Source organism: Macrotis lagotis, chromosome 8 (genome assembly GCF_037893015.1).
Source record: "Macrotis lagotis isolate mMagLag1 chromosome 8, bilby.v1.9.chrom.fasta, whole genome shotgun sequence".
NCBI classification, from domain to species: Eukaryota; Metazoa; Chordata; class Mammalia; order Peramelemorphia; family Peramelidae; genus Macrotis; species Macrotis lagotis.
In genome coordinates this window covers 20934470-20949223 of record NC_133665.1, presented here as the reverse complement: position 1 = coordinate 20949223, position 14754 = coordinate 20934470, and the positions used below count along the sequence as shown (strand labels likewise).

Here is a 14754-nt window from a genome sequence, read left to right as displayed (position 1 = left end):
AAATCCTGCAAAAGTGTATTTCCATATTAGTCAAAAAATTTCAAAGAAAGATAATTAATAAAAATGAGAAAATTATACTTTATTTTTCACTCAGTTTTTATCAGTTCTCTCTCTAGAGCTGGATAATTTTTCATTATGAATTATTTGAAATTGTCTTGGATCATTGTATTGTAACCAAATCTATTTTAGTTGATTCTGTCAGTGTGCATAGTGATCTCTTGTTTCTTCTTTTTCTATCAATTCATATAGGTCTTGACTTTTTTCTGAAACTATACCCATCACTTCTTACAACGCAATAGTATTACATCACATTCATATACTAAAGCTTGTTCAACCACTCCACAATTGATGAACATCCCCTCAATTTCTAATTCTTTATCACCACAAAAAGGTGATATGAGTATTTTTGAACATATAAGCCCTTTTCCTTTTCTTTTAGGTTTTTTTTTTTGTAAGGCAAACAGGGTTAAGTGGCTTGCCCAAGGCCACACGGCTAGGTAATTATTAAGTGTCTGAGACAGGATTTGAACCCAGGTACTCCTGACTCCAGGACCAGTGCTTTATCCACTATGCCACCTAGCCGCCCCAACCCTTTTCCTTTTCCTTTGATCTCTTTATGCTACACATCTAGTAGTGATAATGGTAAGTCAAAGTTTTATGGCCCTTTGGGTTTAGTTCCAATTTGTTCTCCAGAATGATTGACCATTCATTACCAATCAGAAAAATTAGCATTCACATGAAGTTATCCATGATTTAGTGTCTCTAGCAGATTACAACTCCCCCACCCAGAGGAAGTCTCCCTATCCTACCAACAATAGCATCCTATAGACTACAAACACAAGACATTGAGAGGCACATGCTTCTTTAACAAACCCAAAGAGGAGAAATCATGGACATTGCTTCCTGAGCTCTTTATTCCTTTGCGACAAGAGAGGCCAGAAGAGGAAAGATTTGGTGCCCGTAGTTAGAAATTGGCCACTTAAGAGATAGCAAGGCCCAGAGCCAAGACTCTGAGAGAGCAGAACTGGGGAAACTTCTTTCTGGTCCTAGGGTAAAGATTCCTACAGAACAGTCACCTAACTGAGACTTTCAGCTGAACCAGAAGATGGAAGTGGTTAAGGTTACACATATGTCCAGCAACTGGACAGTGGAACAGCATCAGACAGAATTTAAAAACCAAGGTCATTGACACCTTGAAGACCATGAAGACATTGGCAGCCCTACTTCATCAAAGACATGATTTGCTAATCTTTGCAAAAATGGCCTGACCATGCAGTCTTCTGATGATGTTGGATACATTTATGGAAGAGTATATCACATGTTTGTAGAAGAGATATTTTATTGCCTCTTTTCTTAGTAAGTGCTTTTACTTTGAGCTTATTGTGTTCTCTGGTTGATTATTGAATGAAACCTATCAGTAGCAACTCAGGAGAGTGATTCACAGAATACTCTGAACCTGGGGTAGCCATTTTCAGGGGGATCCAACCTGGAATTCTTTAGGCTTCAGATATTAAAGTGTAGTTCCCTCTGGTTTTAGGCTTAAAGTGTTGCAGAACTACACAAAGTAGGGGATAAACATGAATTGTTATGAAAACATCACTAAAGAGGTTTCATAAATTACCTTGGAATTTCTGGACCCATGTAAAATTTCAGGTAAGAGCATATATGGGGGAGGACAATGTCAATTCTGCTCTATGTGAGAACGTCCTAAAATCCATAGAGAGATATGCTTGGAGAGGAGGTTGCCTAGAAAATAATCATAAAATCACCTTTGATCACTAGTTCATGACAAAAAAATTGAACTATCTAGGGAACATATAGAAAGCTACTAAGATGGCAAAATTCTTAGAGTTCTATCTGGACATCCTCATACACTAAAAGGAAAGGAGAAATTCAAACCCCTGATGGTAAAAATGTTACTGGGTTCTATAGAAGTTCCATAGAAGTATCAGAGCACCTTCAACTCACATGTTCTCTGAGTTGAAAATAGGAAAACCTACTTGAGGACATTGGATCATCAAATTTGACAGTATGGAATCCTGAGATGAACTACTTTTTTTGTGATAACTTTGGTTACCTTAGAAACAGGATGAGTTTCCCAATTCTATCAGATAAAATTAGTTAGAAGAAATGAGAGTTGACTAAGAAGGTCCCCATACAACCATCCCTAGGAAAAATCTGACCAAATACAGGTCACAGGTTTGGTCAACTATATGGCATAATAAGTAGAGTGCCAAGTCTAAAGTTAGAAAGATTCATTTTCTGAATTCAAATCCAACCTCAGATACTTACTAGCTGGGTGACCCTGGGCATGACACTTAACCCTGTTTGCCTCAGTTTCCTCATCTGTAAAATGAGCTGGAGAAGGAAATGACAAACCATTCCATTATTTTCACTCAGAAGCCTGCCCCACAAAAAGGTATCACAAAGAGTCAAATGTGATTGAAAGATGACTAAACAACACAAATTATAAATAAGGATCCCTGCTAACTACATACTGATTTATAAAACCACAATTTAAGGATTGTTTGTGTTCCATTTTATTTTTATTTATTTTGTTAAATATTGTCCAATTACATTTTTTGGTTGTTTTTTTTCGGCAAGGCAGTGGAGTTGAGTGACTTACCCAAGGTCACACAGCTAACCAATTACTAAGTGTCTGAGGCTGGATTTGAACTCAGGTCCTCCTAACTCCAGGGCAAGTGCTCTATCCACTGTGCCACTAGCTGTCCCCCAATTACATTTTAATCCAATTCTGGCTACATTTGAAAACATGGAGGGGTGGTGAGGTGCAGTGTGGCCATACTAACAGCAGGTAGTAGTATATTTGACACCTCTGCTCTAGAGAAAGGGAGTATGATCTTGATCCCTCATTATCCTTGAGAAATCATTGGAATGAAAGATATGATGAACCCTTAAGAGCCTTAATTAGCTTTCCCACATATGCATCATTGTTGACTTTTGCCAGTGAAGATAAGTGATTTATATTACACACAGATGCCAGCCTAAACAGGCTGAAAGGTGTTTTGGACCAGGAAAACAATAGTTTGCAGAAATCTATTGTGTTTGCCAACTTGGAACTTGGCAGTCAGATCTATTTTCATATTAATATGTTGAAGTTTAGGTTACTAATCCACAAAATCATCAGAGAGTTTCAAAACACAGTCCATGAAAATCAACAGAATGGATAGCTGTCTTAAATGACTTGAAGTACTATCGTGAAGAAAGAGGATAGGATTTATTCTGTTTGACCCCAAGGACACAATAGAATAAATTTGCAAAAGAACCAATTTTTTTTATTACTTCAGTGAAATGAAAGACTGGCCAAATGACTAGGATTTTGAGGTGAGCACTCATTAGAATTTTCCCCTCACTAGAGTTTTTAAGTAAAAGCTGAACCACCACTTCAGCTACTGTAGTGGAGACTGTCTGCTATGCAAAGGCTGAATTAAGTGAACTTAGAGATCCCTTCTACCTCTGAGATGTGGAGTATGAGTATGTGGAACATTTCTATTTAGTTGTCATTTAGAGAATAGCAACATTAATATCATTGAAGAACTCTATATTTCTTATTCATTATCTATCTGGTAGAGGACAGGACATTTAGTATTTTCTTTGCTTTATGACCTGTGTTAAGTGTCCCCTTACCACCTCTCCTCCAATATAGGTTCAGAGGATCACTAGAAGGGATCCCTGGTCAATGTCCAACAACCCTCTCATTTCATAGATGAAAAAAATGAAAAATCTGAGAAGATTAAGCCTGACTTGTCCATAATTCCATGATCTATGGGATGTTATCAATATAAAGCCAAAAATAGCCTTGGAACAGCATATCTCAAACTGCTCATATGGGAAGTAATGAATTGACTTGTTCAGGATCACCCAAGTATTAAGTGTCAGAGGTTGGGATTTAAGCTAAGACCTCTGGACTCTGGCACCATTGTTCTTTCCACTTTAGCATAGCCTTAACCTAAAGGTCAACCTACTGATGAGATTCTCTGTAATTAATCAGACTAGAAAAAGTCGGCTTCTAAGCCATACTCCAAGTCTTTCCACCTCAAAGGGATGTCCTCCGGAGCTCATTGGTAGAATATTTGACAGACCAGGCTCACTCTCAAGTCATGATCTGGCTCCAATTTTGAAATTTATTGGAGGTTAGATGATATGAATGGAAAAATGCAAAGGTTGATATAGTCATTTAATAAAAAAAAATTTGGGTATAAAATGAATGATAGAATAAATAGAATGGTCGAGTAGAAAATTAATTTTATTTAAAAAAAACAACCAGCTTGTGAGAATAATTAGCAGGTAAATATTTATTTCATAAGATCTTTCATGTCTTCAGTCTTTATAATACCTTGGAATGCAATATCAATTGTACTAAATTTGGAATTTGGTACAAGAAGTCAATTTCATCCAATAATTCAACTAAAGCAAAACCATTTAAAATCATGCAATCTTCTGAGTTCATATTTAAACTTTTACTAACTGTGTGAAACTGGAAAAGTTCATTTACTTCTACCTGCCTCAGTCTTCTCATCTGTAAAATGAGAATAATAATAGCATCTGCTTCCCATAGTTGTGAGGATAATATGAGGAAATGCTTTAAATAACTTTGCAAACTCTTGTAAAAATGCTAGTTAATACTATTGTGGATCTCTCTCACAGTCATTGATTTACATCAGCATGGTCTTTTTTTAAATGATGAGAACATACCTCTTGATACTATTTTCATTCAAATTTTGTATAATCATTTGTTTTAATAGTATAGCTTTGCCATTCTTGTTACAGTAGACTCACTTGATAAGACCCTTGAAAAGCTATCCTAGCGTTAAGGCACTCTGTAACAGAGCAACCATTAAAAACCATAATATATGAGTCTCCAAGGATGCTTACTTTTATTAGACACCTTAGTTCAAAAGAAAGCTTATTTGATCAGATAGTTTGCCAAATAAAAATAATTATCCCAATTGCAGGTGATGTCTACTCTATCTCAGGTTACCAAACCAACAAATGGGATGCAGAAAATACATGTGACTGTAGAATAAACTTGAAGGCCAATCCCAGAGGTAAAATGTATACCAGACAATATAAGAGTGTATGCCATGATTGTATGTTCAGAATACAGACTTGTGATGCATACAACTATGTCTGAGGCAATTCTCATCTCCAATACTACAAATCTCTGATGTTGTCCTGCTGCTCTTTGCATTTCTTTGCCAGTCATTGCTGTGTCATCTCTATTGAATATTGCCTCTCTACTCTCAATGCCCCATTTTTGCTTGGTGTCTTCACTGGTCTCATTGGTTGCTGAGTTGCTCTCTGCTACCATTTGCTATCCATCAGCTATCTGTCATCTCCAGGGTCATCTGTTTCTCTCTATTGCCATGTGCTAGAGGGCAATAGCTAGAGAATTTTTGATAGGGTAAACTACAGATCTTTTAATCAACAGTCAATGGCAAAGTTCAATCATACCCAATAAGGAATCTAGGAAAAAAGCAATAGAATGCTCTAGGCTTTGATTATGTCTATTCTTCCTTATTTCCAGCATCTGGTAATGATTAAAGTTCATTGCCCTGCACAATCATCTGACTAAGTTTTAGGATTTTTTTTATAAATAGTTATTTTTCTGATTGTGAGACTACTTCCTCTAAGCTTATCTAGGGGACCTTTAAGTAGCTTTCTGTAGTTTGGGGAAATAAAGGGTATTTCATTCTCAAATTTCTCATTGATCATTATGAAATAGATCAAGAACAAATGTTCAAGTAAAGCCTTTCCTATACTTCCAAAAAAGCATGAGTCTCTATGTTACTTCTCAAAATGTTATTGAGAACAAGCAATTCTCTGAAAAAAGTACATACTTTTGAGTTTAATCTGCATGATTAATATTTTTATTTCTTTTTAAAGTCTAGACAATGAACAAAATAAATGAAGTCCTATTTTGTAACATTTGTAGATTTTGATTTTTTTATTTTTGCAAGGATTAAGTGACTTGCTCAAAGTCACACAGCTAAGTAAGTATTTAATGCCTGAGTTCGGATTTGAACTCAGGTCCTCTTGACTACAGGGCCAGTGCTCCACTATGCCACCTAGCTGCCCCATTATTTGTAGATTTCTAGTTTTTTGTTGTTTTTGTTTTTGCAAGGCAATGGGGTTAAGTGACTTGCCTAAGGTCACATAGCTAGGTAACTATTAAGTGTCTGAGCACAGATTTGAACTCAGGTCCTCCTGACTCCAGAGTCAGTGCTCTATCCACTATGCCACCTAGCTGCCCTAGTTGCAGATTTCTGAGACATAAATTCACGAACAGAAAATTTAACAGTTGGCTCTCATAAGCCAGTAAAAGATGGCTTTAGAACACCCTGACTTTCAATCATATAACACAGAATCTTTTTCTGTTTCTTATAGGAAAATACCCGAATTGCGATTCTTGAATCTGGAAGTTTAAGGATTCACAATGTTCAAAGGGAAGATGCAGGACATTATAGATGTGTGGCCAAAAATAGTCTCGGGACAGCATATTCCAAACTAGTCATGCTGGAAGTAGAAGGTGAGTTCTAACTGCCTTTGACAGATCAGAACTTAATTTTTTCAAATCCCAGTATGAAGGTCATATAGCTCAACTAGTTCAGAATAGAATTTAAGATAAGACCACCAAACCAAGGAAAATCCCAAGTAGGAGACTACTAAGGTGGTGATAAGAAAACCAAATTAGGAGACAGCAGACAGAATAATTTACCACATTCCTCTAAGTGTCCAAATTCAGTAGCCTCTCATTGCAATGCAACAAACATTAAGCATATAAAATGGACAAGGCACTATAGTTGGTACTGAGAAAAGAAAGATAAAATTAAAATGGTCCCTACTCAAGAAGTTGATATTCTGCTGAAACCAAAAAGAGAACAGCATCATTGGGTTAGTGGAAAGAGTTCTGAACTTGAGGTTGAGAGAGAACTGATTTTGAATCCTGTCTCCAAAATTGACTAGTTCTGTGATCATGGGTAAATCATTTTATTTCTGTGATTTTCATTTGTAAAAATAGATGCAATTATGTCTATACTATCTCCATCATAAGATATCATGATGAATCAAATGAGATGATGGGGATGTAAAACATAAATTTTATAAAACATAAAATTTATAAATACATAAATTATATAAAACATAAATCTTAAAAAATCTTAATATTCTTTGTAAATTGTAGCTGTTAAAAATTTCAATAGAACTGAACAGAAATTGGAACATCATTTTGCCAGTTTGTGGTTTCCCTGGTTCTCTGTAGTCTGACCTTATCCTTCCTTTCCAGGATTATATTCTACTGTTTGCTTTCATCTACATATTGCTTTACAGCCAGACTGTATTACTTAGTCACTATTTTCTAGAAGCACATTTCATTATTTCCTGCTTACGTACCTTTCTTTATTCACAGTTACCTATTCCCAGAAGCCTTAAAGCACCATATTTATTTTTCTGAACTCTGCTCATCCTTCAAGAAATCCCAATCAAATGTATATTCCTCCATAAAAATTTTTCTGGTCCACTGCTAGAAATAATCTTTTCATCCTTTGTAGTGTCTAGACATTTTGTTTGTATCTCCTTTTGTTCTCATGCACACTAATCCTGTTCATGGATTTGTGTGAGGGGTGGAGAGTATAATTTTCCCTACCTGACCACAAGCTCTTTTAAGCTACCAATTTTTTTTACCCTTGAATCTCTCTCAGCATTAAGCACAGTATTCTATGAAATGCTTTTAAAAGTTTGTTTGAATGTTAATTTATTACTATTAATGCTTACTCTTGAGAACTACACAGTTCTAATGAATTCATTTAAAAAATAACCTTTAGTGGAAATGTGAGTTCATCATTATATAGCTACCATTTGCTAATGATACTGCCACTGACCTTACTTAGTAAAAGAATAGGGTTGGTAAATAGGAATCATACATCAGAGCTGGAAGAGTACTTAAGAGTCACCTAGTCCAGTCTCGCCCATTTTATACATCAGCATGCTGAAGTCCAGGGAAATTAAGTGACTTGCCTATGGTGACAAATGAAATAAATATCTGAAGTCAGATCTTGTGACTCAAAGGCAGTATGTGACCTCAGATTTAATGACTAAGTTTATCATTCTTCATCCTGCAGAATATTACTTCTTGATTGTATTGCAAGCAAATCCACAAGGTTGCATCCCTGATGCTTAAGTAACTGATTAGGTTGGCTGATTCAGAGGAACAATAACAACAAAATAATCATGAGTTTTAAAAAACAGATTCTCTTTACAAATGATAAAGACTTAAAGTTGTAACAGACCTTAGAGGTCATCAGGGTCTGTAATCATATCTAAATTTGGTATCTCCCATAGCATCTAGCATAGTTCTTGGTACATCCATAGGATAAAAAATATATATCATTGAATTGAATACATACTTCCTATTAGTAGCTGAACCCTACCTGCATTACATCCTTAGGAAGATGAAATAACTAGAAAGTTGAGTAGAGGAGGTGATGAGGAAAAAGAGAAAAGGTCAGCTCCTGAATGGGCAGATCCTGAATTTGTCACTTCTGTGCTTTCTGTCAAAAGTTCCTCTTTGTATTTAAAAAGATAGAATTGCTTTATACAGGAAGATATTTTTTAAAAGAACCAATTTCACCAAACTCATTTCTTTAATCACTTTATATTGATTCTGATTTCAAAATGGAGCTTTTTTCTTACTTAGTTTGAAATACAGTTTATCTGAAAAGGCAAAAAGTAAAAAAGAAACAAACAATGTAATTGTCTCATAATGTTTTTCTTTAACCTGTCTTTATAAATAAATTTCTTCAGGAGAAGTAGAATAACATAGGAAACTATTCATTCAGGCATAACTTTGCCGCTATTGCTATTTTTAAATGATTATCTTTTTCAATTTTAATTGCAGTTGTTTCATTTCTAATGTATGTTAATAATGTTAGTATTCATAATAACAGAAATGAATATTTATTTGATGGTTTAAGATTTTTAAAGCACTTAAAATATCTCATTTTATTGTTACAACCATGGGTGCTTTTGTCCCCATTTTACTGATGAGGAAACTGAGGCAGACAGAGAGGTTGAATGACTTGTCCAGAGTCACACAGCTAGTAGGTGTCTAGGGATGGATTTGAACTTGCTTTTACTGGTTCCATATCCAGTGTTCTATCCTTAGAAGAGGAGTTGCTATAATACCCTACTGACCTTTATTTAGGGTTAGAAAGATTAGAAATAGAACTCAAGTAGTCCTAGCTTTTTGATGTGTTCTTTTCATACTCACCCAAGCAGTGCTTAATAAGTGCTAAAGCAGCTGCTTCATAAACCATCAGCTTCATATCTTTCTTCATTGCAAAATTTTTTAGACACAACCCAAGGAATGCCATCAAGTCATAAGGAATATTTTTATCTTTCACCCCAAGTGACCAAAAAAAAAAAGGTGTTCAGTGAGCATTAACGCACAAATTCTAATTCTTTCTTGTTTGAACTTGTAACATATTATGGCTCAGATGTTTGGAGAGTCTTTTGTAAATCTTTTCCTTTTTCTTTTTTTTTTCCTTTTTGGTTTTTGTAAGGCAATGGGGTTAACTGACTTACCCAAGGTCACACAGCTAGGTAATTATTAAGTGTCTGAGACCAGGTTTGAACTCAGGTCCTCCTGACTCCAGGGCCAGTGCTCTATCAACTATGCTACCTAGCTACCCTGTAAGCCTTCTTTTTAATTAAACAATGTGTTTAATAGATAACCACCATCTTCATTTATTTTCTCTATATTATCCTTTCTCCATTATGATTTCTGAGTTAGCAAAACATTAATTGGGGGGGGTTAGGTGCTAGCTTTGATTTCTCAAATATTATAATTTATAATTTATATCTCATGCCAACACATTACTCTAAATAAAAATGAATATTTTTTAAAATAATATTCATTTTATAGAGTCAAACTGTTAGAAAGTGGCTAGGATATGAAACAACACCAAACAAATAAACAGAGGATGAAAATAAGTTGTCCTTTGAATCTTCAATAAGTACCTGGATCACAACTCTGATTTAAAAAAAACTATACCTCAATTTCCTCATTTGTCAAATAAGAAGACTAGGCAACCTCTAAATGTCTTTCCAATTCTAAGTCTATTTTGAAATTTTTATAGGATCATTGATTTTGGTGCTGGAAGGGATTTTAAAGGTTGCTAAATCTAAAGTCTCTAGTTTTAAAGATGTGGATGCTGATAGCCAGAAGTGATTTGTCTAAAGCATATAGCTAGCAAGTGTCTGCGATTTAAGTGTGTCATGCTATCAACTATATAACTATCTAATTATCTCAAAAAGTAACTACTTTTTGAGAAATCAAATGAAAAAAAATCTTCCTTCTCATCTTTATTGCCTCTGAGTTGGTATTGGAACTAAAGGAAGGGTTCTGAGTGAATTAAGATCCAGTGCTAAGAGGTGGACTGTATCAAACACATAACAGGAAAGGTCAGAATGTTGGGAATAAGAAGAGAAGCCTTTCTGGGAAAAGAGCATTTGAGTGGATGCCGTAAGTGCCAGGTTCCCAAAAGGTGGAGAGGTGTGTGTGGAAATTCATGAGAGAGGTAAAGACTTTCCTGAGGATTGTGACCCTCAGTCTCCTCATGTATAAAAGAAGGGTAGGTTTAGATGAGTTCTGGGAGCCTTTCTATTCTAAAATTCTCTATGACTGTGAACTAGAAAAGAATCTTTGGCTATGTTTTTCTTAGGTTTATTAGGAATAGGGAACATCCCATCCATGAGTTGTATAAATTCTGCAAAATTACTTAGTCTTGCACTGCCATGGCATCCACAGGTGGAACTCAAATTAATTAATTCTAGGAGATTTTTAGGAATGAATTAATTAAATGTTTGACCAAATATGACAGGCTGATTTTTAGGTTGATAATTTTGTTTGGACTGTGAATGATGTTTTAAATATTCAAATGGTCCTTAGCAGAAATAAAAAACTTCTCTACCCCTGGCTTCCATGTAAAACTTTCATCACTGCTAGAGGAGCTTGGAGATCCAGAAGTAGGTCTGCTTAGCAGTTCTAAAGAATTTGGATGTGTTGGTGTGTTGGCTCAGGCTGAAACCTCTGTTCTGTCAGATAAGTATGTCTGCTTCTCTTTGAAATCAATAAAGCCCACCTTGAAAATTCTGTATGATGTGTCCCAGAAGTTATCACAATTTGTTCTCAAGATGTTCGAAAATGCAAAATCTTTTAATTTTTAAAATTTTTTCTCTATTACATGTAAAAACAATTTTAACATTCATTTTTTAAAATGTTGAGTTCCAAATTATCTTCCTCCTCTTTCCTTGAGAACAGGCAAATTGATATAGATTATACATATGCAGTCAAAACATATTTCCAAATTAGCCACATTACAAAAGAAAACAGAAAAAACAAATAAGAAAAATGAAGAAAAAAATTTAAAAGTATGTTTTTTCACACTCCATCTGTTCTTTCTCTGGAAATGAATAGTCAGAAAATGAAATTTAAGTTGAAATTTAATTTTTTTCTTTTGGAACACTAGAGGGAAGTAACTACTTTTTGAGAAAACAAATGAAAAAAATCTTTCTTCTCATCCTTATTGCAATTAATGGTAGATAATTTTTAAGGGATTAAATATTCACAACATACTTCACCTGCTTTTCCCTTTGTTTGTCATGCAGCTCTTAATATGACAAATGCAACAGAGAGAGGTATTAAAAATGACCCCTGTGTGTGCTGTGTGCTTAGTGATTGTGCCATTAATATTTGCTGTGGTCCTGTTCTGGGCATCAACCTTGCTTGTTGTGTGCTACTAATAAGTTTGACTGTGCAGACAATGTGGGCAAAGAAGGTTGCAGATAAATGTTGCCTTTTTTGAAAAACATTAAGAGAGGCAATTTGCATGACTTCTTAGAATGCATGCTGTAAGGGAAAAATCAGCACCAATAAGGACTAGAGTGGGCCAATCTATTAAAAGCATCTAAATGAGACTTTCTTGAAGGTTTCTAAGGGTATGAGAGAAGAAAAAAATAAATAATCTAGACCTAGACCTTGATTCTTTCATGAGAAGATGTCCTTCAATATTTGCTGGTGCTGTTTGTATTATCCAGAGTCTACTTTCAAGGCAATATGACACAGAGAATAGAGAGTGAGCCTCAGAGCAGGAAGAAGTAGACTCAAGACTCACCTCTGATTCATACTGGCTGTGTGACTCTGGGCAAGTCATTTAACCTCTTAGTGCTCTAAGGCAACTCTCTAAGACTATTATAGAGGGGCTACCAACTTACACTAATGAAGGGAATTTCCTCACCTGTTAATAGAATCACAGGTCTAGATTTATTACCATATTTTCTCAGGGAAAGGCCCTGCCAAAGTTGTAAACAGCACTTCCATCCATGACCTTGTCATTCCCTTTGTCTTTGATCCTACAGAAATATCTGAATCGCTCACTTTCCACCTGTGGTAGCAAAGTACTGCCAAGGTCTTGAGAGGTCAATGTACAAAAACTGACAAGTGAGGGAGAGTTCACTTTGATTCAATGAGAAGTCAGAATGACGGCGCATATTAAGAGAAGTGGCATTATTCAGACTTTCAAGTCAACAGAAGGTCTGCCAACAAGAGAATGGGAAGCAGAATTACATAAGTTACAGATTCAAACAAATGTTTCCCAGAGATAAAAAATTGGTAATTAGTAGAGGAAGATGAAAACAGGTCTTTGCAGTTTCTCTCCTGGGAATTCTGGGATGTAGCCAACTGTGTTTCTCTTTTATCCTTCAAGCTTCTTTCCATTATTGTAATAGTCTTTCTGGCAAGTAAGACAACTGGAAGAAATTAGGACTCTGCTGCTTCTTGACTTTCTGACTCCAAAGCAGGCATTCCTTTTAAGTATTAATTTAAGCACCTATGCTGTACCAAGGCCTATGCTAAGCACTGGGGAATAAATAAAGAAAGGAAAATATCAAACAAATAAAATTTGTAAAGATTAAATAGTATACAAATAATACACATACATACACATGGACACAAATATACAAAATAAATTGGAGATAATTTTTGAGTGAATTTGCTAAGATTAAGGAAAGGAAAAGCTTTTGACCAAAGCTTGGACCTTGGCTGAGATCTTAAACAATAAGGTAAATGACAGTGATGACAAGGGTGAGAGTTGGAGGGACTTGTGTATGGAACAAAACAGTGAGAAGGGACTCAGAAACAAGAAGACTGGAAAGTTAGGAAGTAACTTTAAAAGTCAAACAGAGGATTTTATATTTGTTGTTGGAGGTAAAAAGGGGTCACTGAAGTTTTTTGAATGGAGAGGGACGTAACATTATCAGATCTGTGCTTTAGGGGGGTGAAATTGAGAGTTGAGTGGAGGATTGATGTTAATGGGACTTGAGAGAAGAAGAAAAAACAAATTAATCTAGAGTAGACTTTTGATTTGTTCATGAGAAAATATTCCTTAGTATTTGTCTGTGCTGCATGCATAATTCAAAGTCAACCTTAAAGGCAATGTGAACCAATAGATAGAGAGACTTAATATGCAGGGAGACCCACCAGGTGATTGTCATAGTCCAGACTTCCACTGCTTTACAGTTTCTCCAGCACAAGAAAAAAAATGCCATTTGATCAATCTTTCTATCTGAAAGAGGATGATGAAGAAAAATAGAAATTTACTGGGTTTGCCTTCATAGGAATATGCAAATGAATGTCTAAATAAGCATGTCTCCTTTGCAGGCTAAGGATGGCATACTCTTTCCATGGATAAGATTGGAAATAAATTTATTGGATTATTTGGATATAAATTGCTCTAATTTTTTTAGGTTTTATCGATTTTTTTGTCCTAAATAACAGGCATTTCTAGATATTTCCTCTTAAACACATCACCACTTCCACCACTACCATCATTACTATCATTATCACCTTAAGATACTTTCTCATAAGATATTGACTTCTTTGAAGTATCTCTATGTTACTAATTTAAATTGTCCCCACAGTAACATTTTTTTCTTTCCAAAGTTAATGTTTGACATACTCTCTCAAATACAAGTGAGGCCCATGACACATGTTACTTGTTAAAATGTTGTTCACATGTGCAAACAAGATGCTTGTTAAAACATCAGTCTTTTCACTTACTGTTCTCAAATACAACAAGGCCACTACTAATGACTCACCCAACCTTTCCCAGGAGTTGTAATTGCCAGTTTATCCCAGGAGAAGCCTTGGCCACTTGTCATTCTCTTGGTCCCATAGAACAGATTTAGTAGTTCATACTAGAGATTGATAGAAACAAAAGGTAAGATTCTGAAAATATTAGGCAAAGAAAAGAGTGTATCTGATATAAGTGAAGTGAATTCTAACAGGGTTCTGGATTTAAGCCATCTCTTTCAATTTGTAAAGTAAAATACTATGTGCAAAAAAAAGCCCAGCTAGTAATCAAAGGCAATTTCTAAAACCTCCACAAATTTTCCTCTCATGCTGCAAAGGTGTAGAGATAAGGTTCTCCAATGCTATGGTTCTGGTGATGAGGAGTCTTGGCAGATCTTACTGAAGCTAGAAAGGTTTCAAGTATAAGTCCTGTGACAATGGATCATCTGTTTTCAAAGCATAAGTCTAGTAAAGTTTGGAGAAGGTCATTACCATCAAGTTGGCCACTGGGTAATGTATCTATAGGTCCTCATAACTCACAAAATTCACCTAACAAGGGAGAGAGAATGTCATTAATGTCCAAAAGGAAACCACAAATCCCTGAA

At 35.4% G+C, this 14754-nt stretch overlaps 1 protein-coding gene across 1 annotated transcript in view; it reads left to right on the top strand.

Moving 5' to 3' along the window:
• Positions 1–14754, top strand: part of LOC141495136 (muscle, skeletal receptor tyrosine-protein kinase-like) — a 123391-nt gene that overhangs the window by 59533 nt on the left and 49104 nt on the right. Inside the window, exons 5-6 of the mRNA XM_074196119.1 lie at positions 6409–6550; positions 11689–11718. Coding sequence (XP_074052220.1) covers positions 6409–6550; positions 11689–11718 — 172 coding nt within the window. The remainder of the gene's footprint in view (positions 1–6408; positions 6551–11688; positions 11719–14754) is intronic.